General features: G+C 46.1%; 1 protein-coding gene across 2 annotated transcripts in view; it reads left to right on the top strand.

Moving 5' to 3' along the window:
* LOC147618069 (deSI-like protein At4g17486) overlaps positions 1-19,234 on the top strand; it is a 71,785-nt gene extending 52,551 nt beyond the window's left edge. The window contains exons 4-5 of one of the 2 annotated variants that reach the window (XM_086775312.1): positions 18,773-18,961; positions 19,049-19,234. In XM_086775312.1, coding sequence (XP_086631438.1) covers positions 18,773-18,921 — 149 coding nt within the window. In that variant the 3' untranslated portion in view covers positions 18,922-18,961; positions 19,049-19,234. Of the gene's footprint in view, positions 1-18,772; positions 18,962-19,048 lie in introns of those variants that run through there. The other variant, XR_015262167.1, reaches the window with a different exon arrangement.
* The last annotated feature ends 548 nt before the right edge of the window (positions 19,235-19,782 follow it).

Here is a 19,782-nt window from a genome sequence, read left to right on the forward strand (position 1 = left end):
GTCAATGCCTGACTCCCTGCAAGATGTGCAAACACTGCACCAAAGCACACAAAGTGCTCACAGTTGTTCTCCCAAAGTTTATCTCCCACTGCGGAAGCACGAATGCAACTCTTTCCCCACTGAATGTGATAAAATCACCAAAATCTGGTTGCTGCAGATTTATGACAGCACCTTAAATGTGCTCTGTTCCCCTTCCAAAGTACTGTACAACAGTACTAAGTGCTCACCAATGATGTACCAAACCTGTACCGGCAAGTACAGCAGCTGAAAATGAGCCTTTTCCTCACTCAAATCAATGTACAGCCATGCCAAAACTTGTACAAAGTTGTACCAAATCTGTACGAGCAAGTACAGTAGCAATAAATGCTCTCCTGGCTGTCCAAATGAGTGAAAATCAGATTTTGACAGTCCTCACCACTGCATACAACAGTCCCGGACAGAAATTGGGCAAAAGCCCCTTGACTGCAAGTGGATTACTGAGGGTTCAAGGCATGAAAGTCTTCCCTGCTGCTTTGCCAAGCTCAACAAGCACAAAATCTTGAAAAGCCCTTTGATTCAAGATCAATTTCTGATCATGAATGGTACATTAATGCACATGAAGGCATCCAGAGTCATCACAATGCTTTCCCCTGGCCACATATACATCCAATACATAAAAGTCTCTTGATTTATTGGCACATTGAGTGCTTGACAGGCATCAACACATTGCCCAAAACATCAAATGCCAGTGCCTGCATGCAAATCAACCCAATTGGCACAAAAGCCCTTTGATTTGCACTCCAATTTCCTGCATTTTTGCCCCAAATGTGAGATTGCTCACATCATACAGCATGTATGAATGCCCAATGGCACAATTACATCAAAAGCCCCAAATTTTGACACCCAATTTCCAGCAAATTCACCCGGAATGTGACCAATGTCACCCGGTTTTGCCAATTTTGCTCAAAATCTGAGCCATTTGGACCTGTACCTGCTCAATTGATGAAAATGAACAAGCAAAATCCCAAAAAATTGAAGCAAAATACCTCAGACAATTTCTGATTTTTGTTTCAGAAAGGGAGGAGTCGTATTGCTCTGATTCGTGAACTGCTGCTGCTGCTGCTGCTGTGCAGGTATTGAGAGGGCAGCTGTATTCGTGCAGTTGAGGGCAGCTGTATTCGTGTAGTTGAAGGAGCAGTGTTCGTGCAGGTTGACGAGGCTGTGTGTGGGCGGCGAGAGCTTTACGGGGACACGTAAACGTGCCGGCGGACGCTTTGTGGTGGCGTGTCGCAGCGCGTGCAACGCCTTGCGGTGGCCAGGCCTAGTTTGTTGCCGCCGCCTCCGCCTAGTGGCCAGCGCTACACGCGACTTCCTCTTGTAGCTAGGCGCTGACGCCCAACAGCTTGCTGCAATTCGCTATGGAAGGTCAGCTGTAGAAGCGGGTAACGTACTTGGTGAAGAGCATGCAGAGGACGGCGGCGGGTTGTGCTCGCCCAGCCTGGCTTCGACGGCTCGCTCGTAGGCGTGTTCGCCTGAGTATGGACACCCGCTTGCCTGCATGCGCGTATCTGCCCAACGCTTGCGTGCGCTTATTGACCACCTGCCTGTGCGACGACTGGTTCAACAGCTTTGCGCACAGGCGACCAGCGACCAATGAAGCACACGCAGCACACCCAGGCGACTTCCAGCGCTGCAGCTCGTTGACCAGTCGACGTGCTACTTGTACGCAAATCGATCACAGAGAGATTCGAAGGCTAAAGGTGTAGCAACATGGGAACGCACAGTCAAATTAGAGGAATCCTAAAACCCTAAAATATAGCCTGCTCTGATACCAGTTGAAGGAGCTGAGAGTTAGGGTTTCATGTGGGAGACATACACAGAGAAGAAGGGAGAGAGAGAGAGAGAGAGACATTTGTGGGGATAAGTCAACTCAAGGTATGAGTGTGTGACTCCCCTATCACACATGTATATTTGCACTAGTACATATAGTGCACTTAGTACATTAAAAGTACTAAGTGTACTATGTACTATAAAACTTATGGGCTAGTACACACTATAAGTGTGGGCATAATGCCTTTACCCCAACAGGTGAGAGATCTTGTGGGTCATTCCCGTGGTGTGCTTGGCATCGAGATCTCGTGCCTCGACATCGACTTCGACTTGGACTTGGACTTGGACTTCTACATTGACATATTTGTTTGCTTTTTTAATTCATTGATGTATTGATCCTGGCTTGCGAGCCGGTGGATTGTTCCTGAATAAATTCCTGAAAGGGGGTTGTTCCCCGCTCAGTGTGTGTGTCTTGTGCAAAGTTTCCTAAATCTCTCTATCTTCTCTCTCTATCTTTCTATCTCTTGGATACGTGGTGGAATCTGTCATAGCATGCCCCGCTGGGCTTACATTGTAGGTCGGAATTTGCAGGTCGGAATCTGCAGGTGGAAGTAGTTGATGCGGATTCTACATATTGGAATCTGCAAGCAAATGTTGAATTGCCGAAGGCGGTAGGCAGAATGCTGAACTGCTTAAAACGGAAAGCCAATCGCTGAATGCTGATTGTCGAAAGTAGAAAGCCAAGCGCTGAATGTTGAGTGCCCTGAAAGTAAACCCGGCGGAGGAAGTAAACTTGGCCAAGAAAGTAAACCTTGCCAAGGAATTAAACCCAGCGAACTGTTGCTGAATCTGGAATGCCAAGCGCTAACTTCTGAAAGTAGGAAGCCGAAGATAGAAAATGGACTTCTGAAGGTAGAGAGCCAAACATTGAAGGCTTAGAGTGAAGTGCTGAAGGCGGAGAGCCAAGCGCTGAATGCTGAAGACTGAAAGCCAGACATTGGATGCGGAAAGCGAAGGACTGAGCTATAGACTAAGCAAAACTGACTGACACAGCTAAATGAGTTGACTAAGCAAAATCAACTAGTGCCAAGGTCAAATGCCCAAGAAGAATGCTGAGGAGCTTAGAGGTCAAAGCTGACGGACTCAGAAGTCCAATATGAGAAGAAAGTTGAATGATTGAACATTAGCAGCAAGAGTAGAAACAGCTATAAAACTCTCATGTAAGCTTAGTGAAGAGCTAGTGCAGGGGTGAGCCTTGAATGCTTAACAGTATTAACAAAAAATGATGCCAATGTACAAAAGGAGGCAAAAAATCCTAGATCTGAGAACTGAGTGAGAGCACAAACCTGACGAACAGTGGTGCAAACTAGTTACACCAAAAAAATACAAAAAAAGGGACAAAAATCCTAGAACACAAGAAAAGATAGCTCCTTACCCGAGATGTACAGTGGTGTAGCTTAATGAGCCATGACAATGATTGGTGGTGAAGAGCCATTGGCTCTGAAGCCAAACTCTAAACCCTAGGCACTATCTTCAAGACAACAAGGCTTTGATACCAATGTTGGATGTGAAAGGAGATGCGTTGCACAAACTTAGACAAAACACGCACACAAGCTCAGAGAGTGACAAAGACAATGCGAAAGTTGGAAGTACTCAATTTGATAATTAGTGAGTGGAGTACAACTCTAGTAACCCTAGCACTAGGATTGACATGGCTGACTCACTAAGGGTGTGTTCTCGTGGGGAAAAACCCCTATAGCACACAGGCTACAACACAGGGTAAAAAATGCCCGTGAGATCAGAGCTGTTCACACCTAAACTTCCCGGAGGCAGAAGGCTAACAAAGTATGTTGTGCTTGTTGCTTTGAAATAGGGATATATTATTATGTGAAGAAACATAATCAATCACATGCATAATCAATCTACTGAAGAAGAAGATCCATGTATTCAGTGAGAATAAAACAAAAAGCAAGCAGCTGACTCGAGATCAAGAAGAAGGGAAAAACTTCTTTGGAATTTGTATGACACGTTTCTGTTAGAAGTCATCTCCTGTCTAGTTTTATACACCAGGGCCTTTGTTGTGGGTGTGCCCGCCCTTATGAGGTGTTTTATCATTTTTCCCCACTCTCCGCATTTTTCCCTTATTTTTCCCATTTTTTTTTTGTGGCTTGGGAGGCAGTTCTGAGTTGGTAGGAGCACTGAGTGGCTGGCGGACTGACCCATCAGTAGACAGGTGACTAGCCGACTGCCCAACAGCAGTCGTGGACCTCTGTACTGCTGGCCGACTGGATGTATGCAGTCGTGGGCTTCATTTAGTGCTGGCCGACTGATGATGCAGTCGTGGAGGCCCTTTTCAGCAGGCCAACTGCTCATATGGGGGCATATAAATAGGCCCCCAGTTCCCTTGCCACTTGTGTATCATACCGGGATCTTCTTGTGTATATAGAGCAGAGTTACACGCCTACATCTCTCTCTCTCTTGTGCTGTATTTTTTTTGCATGCGTTTTGCTCTCGTGTTCCCAGATCTGGTCATCATCTCCGTTGCGTATTCTGACATGGTATCAGAGCCCTAGGCTCTAGATAGTTCTTGGGATTTGTGTGAGCAAGAGGGGGACTGTTGTGTGGCTGATTGGTGGACTGTTTTGGACTGTTCGGGAAGAGGAGAAGCAAGAGGACGGCGGGCTGATTTGCTGGACAGCCACTTGCAGGTATTAGTTCTTCTTTGTTCCCACCCACCCACCCTTTTCAGAGTACATCCCCGCAATGGCAGATCTGTTTGAGATGGCCGAGAGGCATGTGAAGATCCCGACACTCCCCACGTTCCCGGTGGACCGTCAGTTGGACGGGAGTAACTACGGCATATGGAAGGTTATGATGGAATCTGTTCTGGAGTCTTACGACCTCGTTGATTTCGTCGTTGTTGGGGTTCCACGGCCGGAAGTAGAGGAAGGGGAGTTACCGTCGATCCGAAAGGACCGGGAGGCTCAGACACAGATGTGGGATCCTGTCAACGCCAGGGTCCGTTCGTTTATCTTTCTCAACTCTACACCGCAGCTAATCAATCATGTAAAGCACATGACGCTGGCCAGAGGTATATGGCAGCATTTGGCTTCTCTTTACAACAGGGTATCGCCCATGAAGAGGATTCCTTGGAAGTACAGATGCGGGTTATGAGCCTTGCAAAGTCGTCGACGATGCGGGAGCATATTAACAAGCTGCAGGCTCTTCAGCAGGAAGTTCTTCAGGCTGGGAAGGAGATATCATCAGAGGACATGGCCATAACGTTGCTGTCACATTTGCCCTCTTCGTACTCAGCATTTTACTCGTCTTTGATTACCAGTGGCAGGCTCAACACCATCACGTGGGAGGAGCTTGTGCCCATGGTGCTGGACCAGGAGGAACGATTCACGAACCCTCCTCAGGGTGGAGGTTCGGAGGCCTTAACTGGCCAACGGTCGAAAGGCCGTAATTCGGGCAAAGAGAAGGCTTCATCGGAGAAGTCTTCTGAGAAGAAGTCCGACGCTGACCACGAGGAACTAAAGGCAGAGAGGACCTGTAATGATTGTGGCGAGAAAGGCCACTATTTGAGGCAGTGTCCCAAGCGGAAGACCGAGAAGGGTGAAGATTCCTCAGTAGCAATCATGAAGACTCCGGCTTTTGTGCACCTGAAGGTGGTGGACACCGATGTTTCATTTTCTTCAGGCAGGGAGGAGATTGGAGGATTCTCCGCGACGGATACTCGGGAGTGGATTCTAGATAGTGGTGCTTCCAGGCATACGACTCCTTCCCGTTCCGGATTACAGGATCTCTGCAAGCTTTCTGGTCACATACTTACTGGGGATACATCCACTATCCCAGTTCACAATGAGGGCAGGATGGAGATAGTTCCCGATGGGGCAGAGGGGGGAAGCATTCCTCCCAGGTGTTGTATGTTCTGGCACTTGGTTTTCATCTGTTGTCAGTGCATCAGGTTTGCAAGACTGGCGTACGGGTGGAGTTTGATGAGCATTTTGTTGCTCTCCGGGACAAAGCAACAGGCCAAGTGGTTTGGGAAGGCGGAGTGGAGAGTGGAGTTTACAAGCTTTCAGCACTCTCTCTCCCAGGTCCTCAGGTTTGTGATGAGTGGCAGTCAGGTAATGGCCACTTAAGTGTGGATACGCTGCAGGTACAGGCTTTCCGGGACCAGATGGTGGATAGCTTGCCAGTAGATGGCAGCAGTTGGCAGGAACTTTCCAGTACTGATGTTGGTGGTTCTTGTGTTTGTGAGTCAGAGGAAACTGAACAGGTAACTTATGCTCTGATGTCTCGTAGTGTTCGGGACAAGAACCTCCAGTAGATAAGGATGTTCTTTCCACGGGGACCTTTCGGAAAGCCAGGCAGGTGGCAGCTGGTTACTTGCAGAAGGAAGTGGTTTCTCCAGGCTTTGTGGTTCCGAATTCAGAGGGGGTGGTTGACAGGTTTCAGAAGGCCTTGCGTGGTCTTCAGCAGGTTTCCAGGACTTGTTTATGCACCGTAACAGGTGTTGATCCTTGTGAGCAGTGTGATGCCTCTTTGACTCAGAAGCAGGATGGTTCATTGATCTGGTTGATGGACACCAGATTGGACGGGAGCTTCTTGATGAGGCAGTTGAGCTCATGGTTGCAGATGACTCTTTGGGAGGCAGGATTGTGTTTCTTGTGGTTTTTGCGGCATGCGAAGGATCATGGACTCTTGTACACAGGAGGGGGATTGTTGGATGGAGTCCGACTCCACGGTTGGAGTGACTCGGTTTGGGGAGGAGATCTACTTCAGGCCCAGGAGCAGTCTTACGGAGCAGTAAGAGGCAGTCATCTTTTGCCTTGTTGCGGACAGAGGCAGAGTACTGGGCTGCTTGTGATGCTGCTTGTGAGGTGGTGAGGATGCAGAGGTTGCATTGCAAGTTTGGGCTTCCACTGGAGGAACCCATGGTCATCCAGATGCACTTTGTTCGTGAACAGATCGTTGCTGATGACATCTTGCTAGAGTTCTGTTCGACGGAGGATAGTACGGTGGACCTCTTCATGAAGTCGCTCTCTCAGGATTTGCTCAGGCGGCACCCCAGCTCCTAGTGGTTGGTTTCACAGCCAGGAGCTGAGAGGGGGTGTTAGAAGTCATCTCCTGTCTAGTTTTACACACCAGGGCCTTTGTTGTGGGTGTGCCCGCCCTTATGAGGTGTTTTATCATTTTTCCCCACTCTCCGCATTTTCCCCTTATTTTTCCCATTTTTTTTTCTGTGGCTTGGGAGGCAGTTCTGAGTTGGCAGGAGCACTGAGTGGCTGGCCGACTGACCCATCACCAGACAGGTGACTGGCCGACTGCCCAACAGCAGTCGTGGACCTCTGTACTGCTGGCCGACTGGATGTATGCAGTCGTGGGCTTCATTTAGTGCTGGCCGACTGATGATGCAGTCGTGGAGGCCCTTTTCAACAGGCCGACTGCTCATATGGGGGCATATAAGTAGGCCCCCAGTTCCCTTGCCACTTGTGTATCATACCGGGATCTTCTTGTGTATATAGAGCAGAGTTACACGCCTACATCCCTCTCTCTCTCTTGTGCTGTATTTTTTCTGCATGCGTTTTGCTCGTGTTCCCAGATCTGGTCATCATCTCCGTTGCGTATTTTGACAGTTTCATACTGTAAACAGGATAGGAAAAAAAGCCATATGCAACTGTGTGGTGGGGATGGACCTCTTCCACATGTTTGGATGAGGACCTAAGTGTGGGTAGTAGAGTAGAGAGTTGAGGATTCTCGCACCTAGGCTGTTGAGAACTCATCCGAATCATCATGTTTTGAAGGAAGGTTCTATCTACTTTGTCATAGGAGTAGAAGCTAGCCCTCAAAAACTTGACCGGTGGTGAGCACACTTAATCACACTTAAGACTCTTTATGAATTGGAATAATAAACTTGGAGGAAGAAGAAAAAGAATAAGTGGAGCTAGAGTGCTCTTGCACAAAAGACCAATTGGCCCCAAAGCGTGGCGCCCCCCAGCCCTTGTACAATTCCCGAGAAGAAGCCTCCTTGCTTCACGTGGAGGAGATCTCCTTGAACTTTCACCCAGTTTTGTGTTGTGGGATACAAGAGCCTTGGCCCCCTTTTTATGCAAATTTGGGGGTGAAAAGCATAGCTTTTCCCCCTACTACTAGGAGTGCTTTTTTCTCCTTTTTTTGAAAATAAACTCTTCGAAGGCTTTTCACTCTTCTTCTTTTTTTAAAAAAAATAAAAAAAATAACACATGGCGAATAGCGTTTTTTTTTCGAAATCCACGCTTCTCTTTTTCGCGTTTGCTGCCCGACGCCTTTTTCTCTTGCGTTTAATTGCTCGGCGGCTTTCCTCTTGCTTTGCATGTGCGCCAGCTCGCCTACAGTCCACGTGGCAGCTGGTGCCTCTGTGCCATGTCAGCTGACTGTCCAGTCAGCCGCCACGTCACTGGTAGCCGCCTCATGTGCGCTAGCTTGCCATCGCCTGCAGTCAAGCCACCTCCATAGCCTGCAGTCCACCACGTTAGCACCTGCATGCGCCGTCTGTGCCACGTCGGCTGCCTGCAGCAGCTGCCTGTGCCACGTGGCAGCGCCACGCCACCTGCCGCGCTGCCTGTTGATTGGCTGCAACTTGGCTACGCTTGCAGGGTTGCCCCACAGGTTGCCTTAAGTGCCCAATAAAAGAGAAGAAGTCTCAGCTGTTGCACTTGCACAAGGTAAGAGAAATACCCAAAAACATATACATGCACATGTACACACACATGAGCATGCACACACATGTACACACACACACACCAAACATGTATATGCATCCACACACGTGTACAAACTTACACATGCACATACACAATAGAACATGATCAATGAATGTTTAACGTGTTTAAACATAATCACAGTGCTTAAGAAAAGAGGTAAAATACTCAGTCCTGTAACATACCCCCCTCTTAAAACAAAGCAATCGTCCTCGAGTGTTCATTCAAAGGATTTGCTAAACTAAAACAGAACCTAAGAGAGGAACGAGAAAGCTATGTCCTGCCAACTGAAACAGAACATCTGAATAACATAAATCAAGAGCATCCACCTCGTGAATAGTCATGTCCCCTTGGATGCTTTACCTGCTCCGCTCATGGCCATCACACAAGACCCATGATTAGCAGTACATCATGAACATGAGTAAACAATGATGCTTATCAAATGAAAGTCTAGAATAGGCGTCTCCATTCTCTGAAAAAGATTCGTATATCCATGAATCAAACCATGTGACTAGTACACATATATCATAAAAATCCCATAGGAAGATATACTGTCAGTTCAGTATCTCGGGTGTGCTGATAAGAACACCAAGCGACTTCTAGATCTCATCCAAGTGAACTCTGTGACAAAGGAGCGGAGTCACCCCCCTCTTGAGTAATTGGTAGTACTCCAGAAACCACAGCTGAACCTGTTGAAGCACTTTCTAAGGTAGGCTCCAAACCAAAAGCCTCAAAGTAAAGTTTTAGTATCCTCGGTGAATCTGCCAAGTCACCCTCCTCCATCCACTTCGAATCCATAGGTGAATAGTTCACAAACCCACCAGATATCGACGTGAAACTTTTCCTTTAACTTTTCTTTCTTTATGTGCCAAAATTTGTTCCGGTTGTAGAATCTCATCTAGTTCTTCGACTTCTGGTTGAGTCTCATCAACCTGAACTGTAGGCACCTCACCTCTGAAAGGTTTAAGAAGACTCACATGGAATGCATTATGAATCCTCCAATGATCCGGTAGTTGAAGACGACAAGAAACATCACTCATCTTCTCAATCACCTGAAGAGGCCCATAATACCGCATACTCAGTTTAGGATATAAGTGCTGTTTACCCTTCATTTTTTTGAGTCTAGCCTTCTCAAATCTCAAAAGCACCCAATCACCCAAATCAAAAACCAATGATCGACGGTGACGGTTTGTTGCTTTCCTCTATTTCTCTTTCCAATGCTATTCCCACATGCATCACACTATACCACAAAAGGTTTATGTAGATCTGGTAGAACCAAAACTGGACCAGTGGTTAGCTTTTCCTTAAGCTTGTTGAAAGCTTCCACTTCCTTCTCTGTCCATCGAAATTTTACATCCTTTTTGGTCAGGTGATGTAAAGGTGAAGCAATTTCTGCAAAGAATCGGATAAACCTCCTGTAATATGAACAAAGTCCTAAGAAACTTCTCACATCATGTATAGTCTGCAAATCTGGCCAATTCTTTATCGCTTCAATTTTCGCTGGATTCATCCTGACACCATCCTTCGACACTATGTGCCTAAGAAAATGAATCTCTTGCATGAAAAATTCACTCTTCTTTCCATTGACAACCAACCTATGCTTTCTGAGTTCTTCAAACACTTTGGTTAAATGCTCCCGATGCTCCTTTTCTGAATGAGAAAACACAATCATATCATCAAATAAGGTGCCCACAAAAGCACGGTGGGGTCGGAAAATCCGATCCATTATCCTGTTGAAAGTCGCTGGAGCATTCGTAAGACCAAAAGGCATGACCAAAAACTCATAAAGTCCAAAAGTTGTCTTGTGCATATCTTCTGGCCTGATGCGAATTTTATGGTATCCACTCTTTAGATCAATGCGATTGAAGTAAGCTGCTCCCTGTAACCGATCCAAAATATCATCGATTCGTGGTATAGGGAATTTGTTCTTGATGGTTATCTTATTCAGTGCCGTGTAATCATTGCACATCCGCCAAGAACCATCTTTCTTTTGTACCAAAAGCACTGGTGAACAATAGGGCGAAGAGCTCGGCTGAATCAACCCTTTGTCCAACAGATCACGCAATTGGCTCATAATCTCTTCTTGGTGGGTTGCACTCACCCTATAAAGTGGCTTATTCGGTGGTGAACTTCTAGGAATCAAATCAATCCCATGATCGTCGGGCCTAGCAGGCGGCAACTCCCCTGGCAAAGTCTCTGAAAAACAATCTTGAAAACTTTTGAGAAAATCCATTCTTTCTTTGTCCAACTCAGACAGGTTGGAATCTGTGGTATCTTGATTCTCTTTGACAAACACTAAGTAAACAGAAAGATGTTTCTTTATGAAACGAGAAATGGCCGAGGCTGATACAATAGGAATAGATTCTCCTTTAAGCTTTACATCAAGAGTGTGTTCCTTATTCTTGTGAGTGAGAAATTTTCCTATTGAAAGTATCTACCACCGCTTTAACTTTATGGCACCAAGGCATACCCAACAAAACATCACAACAATCCAACGGCATAATGTAGAAATCATCCTCTCTGTCCGTGTAAGTCTGCACATTGAGACGCAGTTTTCCAATGATCGGTGTAACCTCAACCGAATGTCCAGGACAAGCCAAAGTAGCCTCATGCAACACACCCATCTCCTCTGGTTAGATGCCCAACTTTGCCGCAAGCTCGGGGGTGATGAAGTTTGCACGAGCCCCAGGATCGAAAAAGATCAAAACCTCCTGATCTCGAAGTCTTTCCCATGCTCTGCACAACTCTGAAGATGCATCCCCTTGCTTCAACCCTATCAAGTCATGTACTAGTCCAACAGAGGGTTTTTGTTTCTTTGCTTTAGGCTCTTCCTGTGAATCATCTGCGTTTTTAAGTACTCTCTTCGGACACCTATAGTACCGATGTCCCTCTTCCACAAGAGAAACATTTGTTGGCAGCTGTAATTTCTTTCTTTTCTTTATTTGTTCTTTGAGGTAAGGGCTGAAATTTCCTCTTCTTGGATTGCCCCTTCTCTCGTGGTTCAGTGTCTTTGTTGTCCTTTGACTCCTTTGCCTCTTTAAATGCTTTCTTTGAGAAGAGACGTTGATCCTTAAATCCTGACATCTGACTAGTAAGCATGGCATATACAGTCTGAGCATTTTCTATCATCTGAGTCATATTGATGACCTTTGTTTTAATGCAATAGTCACGAAGCTCCTTGGGTAACCCACAGCAATATGTCTCTACTTGCTCAACCAGTGAGACAAGGGCCTAAAGGATGTGACCGGCCCAAAATTTCTTGTTATATTCTTCCAGATTACTACAATCTCTAGAATCTAATCGATGCCAAGCCGTCATAACACCCACCTCAAAAGTCAGTGTCAACCATAAACAAGAGAAGATTTGTTTGAACTCCACCCAAGTGCTAGGTGCTATACCCTGATGAAGAAGTGTCGACCACCATTGAAGAGTATTTCCCTTTAGGAAAGAAGCTGCCTTCCGTACCTTAGATGCCTCTGTGAAGTTACCACCAGAAAATGCCGCATCAAACTGTTGAATGAAGGTGAGAGCCTTCAAACGATCCTTTGCACCACTAAAAGTATCAAACTTTACTGCAGCGCCACCCTCTTTATAATCTTTTGGCTTCTCGCCCAGAACAAGATTATCATAGGGATGTGGTTTGAGAAAAGAATTGCCCACAGCATTAGATCCCATGCCCATCATACCACCTCCCATACCAGGCATACCAAAAGCACTTCCGCCACCACCACCATAAGTTCCATACATACCTCCATGCATACCTGGCTGCATACCATAGCTCCGAGTCATGCCCATGTTGGGTACACCTATCATGGAATGAAAGACAGAGCCTCCGCCAAAGTAACCAGGATGAGAAGTATTAAAAGGGTTTCCATGGGTAGGTGGGGAAAAAGAAGAAGAAGAATCAGGGTATGGCTGAAAATTTGGTTAGATGGGAGCCGAATGTTGAGGCTTGGCTTTCTTCTCAGACCCCTGCTTCCGTGGTTTAGAATCAACTTTGAAGTTTTGTGGAAAATGTGAATCCTTCGCGAGTTCCATTAATCCCTCCATCAAGCTTTGCATCTTTGCTTCATAGATGGCATCATCATCTTCAAATTCTGGCATATCGGGAGGTAATTCTTGCTTGCTTTCCTCATCTTCTTGAAAAAGTTGATGATGAATCCCGGCAATGGAACCTTGAAACCGGCCTTCAAAAACTTGACGGGTGGTGAGCACACTTAATCACACTTAAGACTTTTTATGAACTGGAATAATAAACTTGGAGGAAGAAGAAAAAGAATAAGTGGAGCTAGAGTGCTCCTGCACAAAAGACCAATTGGCCCCAAAGCGTGGCGCCCCCGCAGGTATTTATTTATCACTTGAAGTCGGCATAGCCCTTGTACAATTCCCGAGAAGATACCTCCTTGCTTCACGTGGAGGAGATCTCCTTGAACTTTCACCCAGTTTTGTGTTGTGGGATACAAGAGCCTTGGCCCCCTTTCTTTTCCCCCTAGAAAAAAAACTACTAGGAGTGTTTTTTTCTCCTTTTTTTGGAAATAAACTCTTCGAAGGCTTTTCACTCTTCTTCTTTTTTTTAAAAAAATTAAAAAAATAACACATGGCGAATAGCGTTTTTTTCGAAATCCACGCTTTTCTCTTTTTCGCGTTTGCTGCTCGACGCTTTTTTCTCTTGCGTTTAACTGCCCGGCGGCTTTTCTCTTGCTTTGCGTGTGCGCCAGCTCGCCTACAATCCACGTGGCAGTGCCTGTGCCCTGTGCCACGTCAGTTGACTGTGCAGTCAGCCGCCACGTCGCCTGGCAGCCACCTCACGTGCGGTAGCTTGCCATCACATGTAGTCCAGCTGCCTCCATAGCTTGCAGTCCACCATGTCAGCGCTTGCATGCGCTGCCTTTGCCACGTCAGCCGCCTGCATCAGCCGCCTGTGCCACGTGGCAGCTCCACGTCACCTGCTGCGCTAGATGCTGACTGGTTGCAACTTGGCTACGCTTGCAGGGCTGCCCCACAAGTTGCACTGAGTGCCCAATAAAAGAGAAGAAGTCTCAGCTGTTGCACCTGCACAAGGTAAGAGAAATACCCAAAAACATATACATGCACATGTACACACACATGAGCATGCCCACACATGTACACACACACACCAAACATGTATCTGCATCCACACACGTGTTCAAAGTTACACATGCACATATAGAATAAAACATGATCAGTGAATGCTAAACATGTTTAAACATAATCACAGTGCTTAAGAAAAGAGGTAAAATACTCAGTCTTGTAACAGAAGCACTCCCAAGTTCTTCCTTTGTGTTTTTGCTGCTACAATGTCCTCCCAAAAGGTGAAGATGTTATGGTTGAGTAACAATGCTAGTGCACAACGTGGCTCCGTGGGAGATGGACCTTATCCACATGTTTGGTGTAACCAATCCAGGGGTCTCACATGACTATTTTTGTGATTAAACACTTCAAAATAAGGCACACAGTTTAACCACTTAAAACCATATGCACACATAAGAATCTGACATCACACTGGGACTAGAATGGGCCGGAACCCCCCTTCGAATTTGTCATATTGCCAAGGAGTATTCATTTGATACAAGCTTTGGGGATACTTCCTTGTTCCCACACATGGAACAGGCTAGGCCATGGAGAAAACAAGTACAAAGTTATCACCCATCCACGGATTCTTGTGAACCTCAGAAATAGGATTCTGTCTTCAATTTCTATCCTAGAATACATGGTGAAATTGAGTAATAGGTGGCAGCCAAAAGCTAGGCAGCCAAGCATGACCTCCAAACGCCCCCAGAGTTATGACAAACTGTGGTGGCAGCCAAGAAGATATCCAATAAACTCCACCTCGAGGTCATCGCAAATAAGCCTCCCCAGTTTCAAGCCAAGAGCCAAGGTAGTCCACCCGAGAGGCGTAGAAATCAGCCCCAAGAGAACAACCAAAGCCATATCCAAAAGGAGGAATAGCAAGTACACATGGAATACTTGCAAGTACACCAAGTACATATTATACATCATATGGAGTACTTGTACATATGGGTGATCTCCACTCCTCACATGGAATGCTTGCAAGTACACTGAGTACATATTATACAACAATCGGTACAGACAGTACACATGGGCAATCTCCACTCCTCACATGGCCATGTCCATGATGGAGGCCATGAGAACAATGCTTTTAAGAAGATATAACAACCTATTTGATCAAATTGAATCTTCGAGAAGGCAATTTAGGGTTTTTGTTGAGTCGTACATGCTGTCCGCACAGCCTGTACATCACGTAAGTGCAATTAGGGTTGTTTGGTCATACAGGAGTAACGGAATCAGTCCTATAGTAGCTTGTAGGAGAACGCCGTGGTGATGGTGGTGATAAGTTCTCCCATAATCACGATGATGATCCTCTTGTGCACAAGAGGGCTGACACATATATACACATGAGCATGCTTTTCCTCCACACATTTATTTCCATGCTTTTCCTCCAGACACATTTCTTTACATGCTTTTCCTCCAGACACATTTCTTTACATGCTTTTTTCCAAACTAAGGTTTAAAATTCAAAAATGTGTAATGTCCAAAATCTCTCGAGCCCTCCAAAACAATAATGGGAAAGGAAACCCTACCCTAACGTGTCGTGGGAAGTTGCCTATCCACCGAGCTCGAGCTAGGCTCAAGAGCTCCACCGTAGCGCTTGTCACAGCCGTCCTCCCGTTCGTGTGTGTGTTTATTGGGGTGTGTGTGTGTGTGTGTGTGTTTATTGGTCAGCACACCTAAAGAGGGTTTTGTACTGATGAGTGGCCCATTTGGTGAGATGAGGGGCAAGGTGGAGCGTCGTGGTCGAGGCTCCGTTAGAGAAAAGGGTTTGACGAATTGAGCTTTTGAGTGCCCATGGGTTAGGTGTGTGCCAGTCCGTAGGATTTTGTTGAGGAGGAGAGGACTTGCTTGTCCAGTGGTCGCCAAACCATCTTCGTCGATTGTACAGGATTGGCTTGGTTGGTGTGGTTTGGGCAAACTGCTGAGGGTGTTGCCTTGGGAGCCAAATGATGGAGTTGCCATCATGGAAGCCTTGGGCTTCTAAGAGATGTGTGGGCGCCCATTGCTGCTGAGTGATAAAGGTCCGTGCTTATGGAGGCTTGGAGCTATGATTAGGTTGTCGACGTGGAGGAGAGGCTTTTGATTGTGGCTTTGGGAGCCACAGGTGTGTGTTGCCTTAATGGAAGCCTTGAGCTTTGAGCACATTGGTAGGTACCCAACGTTGTTGGTTGCATTGTGCTATGAGACCTTTTGTTGCGGCTTCTTGGGGAGTTGATGTGGGGAATGAGCACAGGTGGCGTGCTTGGGTAGCCAGAGGCGAGTGTTGCCTTCATAGTAGTCTTGTATTCGTAGCAAGTGGTTGGGGACGAGCCAACGTTGAAGCTTGGGCTTAGGGTTGGTTTTTGTTGGCTTAGTTGGTCTTTTGCACTCGGGTTTTCGAGATGGCCGTTTGGGGATCCATAGTTCTGTGTAGCCATCATAGAATCCCTGAGCAGTAAGAAGATTCTTGGGCATCCACCATTGATTGTCATGATAAAGATATAAGGTTGGGGTGCTTGCAGTGTGGGTGGTCGAGGCTGTAGTGTTGAGGGGCAATGTCGAGGACGAGGCTTGATTGTCATTGGTGGATGGTGTCAATAGTGGTCGATCGACTGGCTTTGGTGAGGCATGGGGGGGTGTGGACACAGGAGAGACTGTCGGTGATGAGGAGGGGGCGTGAGGGGGAAGGGCAGTCGGAGGCGAGGGTGTGTATGTTTTCCTCTTGGGGACACAAGAGGATTGTGTCCTTTTTGCCGGTGATTTCCATGGTGGCCATTTCTTCGCGCCAATTGATTTGGCAGTGAGTGGCATTAATCCACTCTTTTCCAATGATAATTCGGCCTTGGAGTGCTCCTGCATCTATAACATGAAATCTACACTCCAACTAGTTATTTTCTATAGATATTTTAGGAATGAAATACCCAATACTCATTAGATGCATTTCATGTGATATTTGAATGTAAGTGTTTTCTTTTGTTAGTGTGGGTTTTCCAAGAGCTTTCCACGCCTCCAAAAATATGAGATTGGTGCGGACCATAGGATATATGTGGGCTTGCTACTGTTGTAGACCATTTGCGGTCGGGAGTCCAATCCATATTCTTGGTGGGTTGAGTTCTGGTGGTAGTTCAGGGGCAGTGGAAGACGTACCAATCATTGTGGGGGGTGTGAGAATATCTTGTGTGAAAGCAGTTGGTGGGGGCAGAGGATCAGATTCGATGCACTTCCCGTCCCAGAGGATCATTGTTACCTTACCCTGGGGAAGCTTTAGGGTAGCTGTGTTGTGAGAGGAGTTGATTGTACTTGTAGCAATGTGGACCCAGCTTCCTCCGAGGATGGCTGCTTCTTTTATCTCACCTGTGGGAACCACATAGAACTTACAAGCCAATGGGTTAGATACAATATGTACAGTTTGTTTAAAGGACCTAAGGCTTTGTATGCGTTGTCCACCCGGCAATTGAATTTTGTCATGGACTGTTTTAAGAGATGGTTTTCCCAGAGAGACCCATGGCATGGCAAAAGATTATGGCTAGCTGTGGGAGACAGGAAGGCACGTGTTCGTTGCATGTTTCTGCCAAAGGGGAAATCTATCCAGATCTTAAGGGCGCTTGTTTTAGCTTGTGGAGCTACACTTACACTCAGGGTGTTAAGTGAGGCAATGGCTTTGTAGGATTCATGAAGGGTCTGGCCGTTTGGGAGTACGAATTGCATTCCGAGTTTGCGATCTGGGAGGTGTCAAGTGTAGCGAGGATTTTAAGCCAATCGTGGTCGACTTCGTTACTATTGATAGAAGCGACCATGCATGGCACCCGCGCGTTATCAAGGGTTTGATGACCATCACAAACCTAGAGATCATTGCTCCTGGCGGTGGTCACAGAGTCTTCAGTAAAGGGAGCTTTGGCCATGGGATGTGAGTGCTAGGTATATAAATTGACCTTATGAAGGGTCTACCCAAGATGCTATTATATGCGGCATTATGAAAGTCCATGACCACAAATGTGAGGTGGAATGTCATGTCACAGAATTTTACGTTGAGGTGATGCACTAGGTCCATGGGTTTTGCAGATTTTCCATCCGCAAGCTTGATCACCAATGTGGTGGGATCAAGGCGTGGTTGGCCCTAGTTTTCCCAACATGTTTGTGTGAAGATACTTACACCAACACCTCCATCTAGGATGCCTTTGACCACATGTCCATTATAGGAAATGGGCAAGGTTGCGTTGGTGTCATCACCCTCAAAGTAGTGGCCCATCGCATTTACGCGAATTGTGGGTGCGCCTTTGGGTTATGGGTTGTGGTGATGGAGTAAGTTTGGATGATGGGGCTCAGATTCATCCGAGGAATCTGAGGTAGCGGCCTCCTCCATAGAAGCTTATAGTTTGCGTTCCATCCAATCCCGAAGGTCATTCCTTAAATTTGGACTACCTTTTAACAAGGTTCCAATGGGCATTTGGATTTGGGAGGAAAGGAGGGTAGAGAGGCCGGCCAGGTCGTGTTGATGAGTAGGAGCTTCTTGAGGGGCGGGGCCTTGATCATAGGGTGGACCAACAATAGTATATGGAAGTTCAATTTGGTCCTTATTTGATAGGGGTGGAGGTTGAGATTTGGTGGCTGTAGGAGGATAAAACACCTCATGAAATTTGATGTGCGGACCTTGTGAGTCGGTATCGGACTCTGTGCCATTGTTCCATCAAACCACACACACACACACACACACACACACTCACACTCACACGAATGACCCCCACGTGATTCACGCTTTGGTAGCATGTATCAAGGGAGTCGTAATAGGGTGGCTTGCTGGAGTGGCCAGGCGAGCCTGGCGCAGGCAGTGAGTATCCGGGCAGCTGCTCATCGCTGTCGAGCATTGGTCTTTGTTCTTTTACTGCCCTCTTAATCCCTACACTAAAGGAAGGGCTTATAACGTTTCTGATCTTTTTAGCTTGATTTTGGGACGCTGTTTGTTCAATGCAGATCAAAAGTAGACAGTTCCTGAACTTAACACCCTTTACACCTCTACCAGGCAGCTGAAATCCCTCATTTCAATTTGTTGATGGGCCAAACCAGGCTTGATATCAGTATATCTTTGTTCTTGTAGTTTGCATGCTTCAGATTGTTTTTGCTAACTATACTACAAAACACAGATGGGGAAGAGGATATGCTGGGAGTACAAGAAGTGGACTTCTATGATCAAGGTCAGCGTTTGCTGGCAGCTCCGAATGGCGATGTGCAGTCTCAGATGCAGGATGATTTTCGTGATGTAACTCTGAAGCTTATGAAGGATGCAGTCTAAAACCCAGTGTTGGCCTAAGTAGATGAGGCCAAGTTTGAAGGTAGATCTTCAAATGGGGTGGGTTGAGGCTGTTTAGTTGAAGCCAAGCTCATTGTATGTGCTTCTGCTCTTCATTTATGACGTGCAGGCTCTGGAGCAGTTGATTCTTGCAGAATGTCTCTGGGACTTATTTTTCAACTAATTTTTTCCTTGAGGTTTGTAGGTGACGTTAGTAGTTTCAATATTTAAATATTTAAGAAAAAATGAAAACCTGACTACTGCTAGGCCCATGTATGAGAATGTTTGGATTGGTTTAAAGAGGTTTTTGTGTGGGTATTTATCAAGTAGGAAAGGTAGACATTAGTTTGTGCAAGTACTTGCATCATTTCATATCCCCCTTTATCATTCCATTTTGGGATGGGAGTCTTCACATTATGCTTAAGCACATGGATTGAGCACCATAGGTTCCAAATTTAAAAAAAGGAAAAATTAGAACAACTAACGGTAAGCCATGATCATTGCTTGTATTTCCTTTCCTTCTTCTCTTTACATCTCAGTTGCTTGGTATCAGATCGATGCTGTATTTTAAGTGTCTTCCCTAGGTTGGATAAGGTGTGTAAAGAACGGTTCCTCGAAAGTGTGATGTGAAAAGGTACATCTGTACACGATCCATACGTAATACAGGCCTGCATAGGAGCAGCTTTTACACAAAAGTGAGTTGTTTCCTGCGTCAATCCTTGGTAATTTTAAGTCATTAGTTCTAGTTATTGATTCATCTCTAAAGGACACAAGATCCTTCAACTAAGAGATTTCTCAATGATTCTCCAGTGCAAAGCATGAAGGTTTTGGAAAATTTGAAGCATGGGTTTCGCTTTGTGACAC

This window comes from Cibotium barometz, chromosome 35 (assembly GCF_041138505.1).
Source record: "Cibotium barometz isolate CiBa-2024 chromosome 35, ASM4113850v1, whole genome shotgun sequence".
Classification (NCBI taxonomy): Eukaryota; Viridiplantae; Streptophyta; class Polypodiopsida; order Cyatheales; family Cibotiaceae; genus Cibotium; species Cibotium barometz.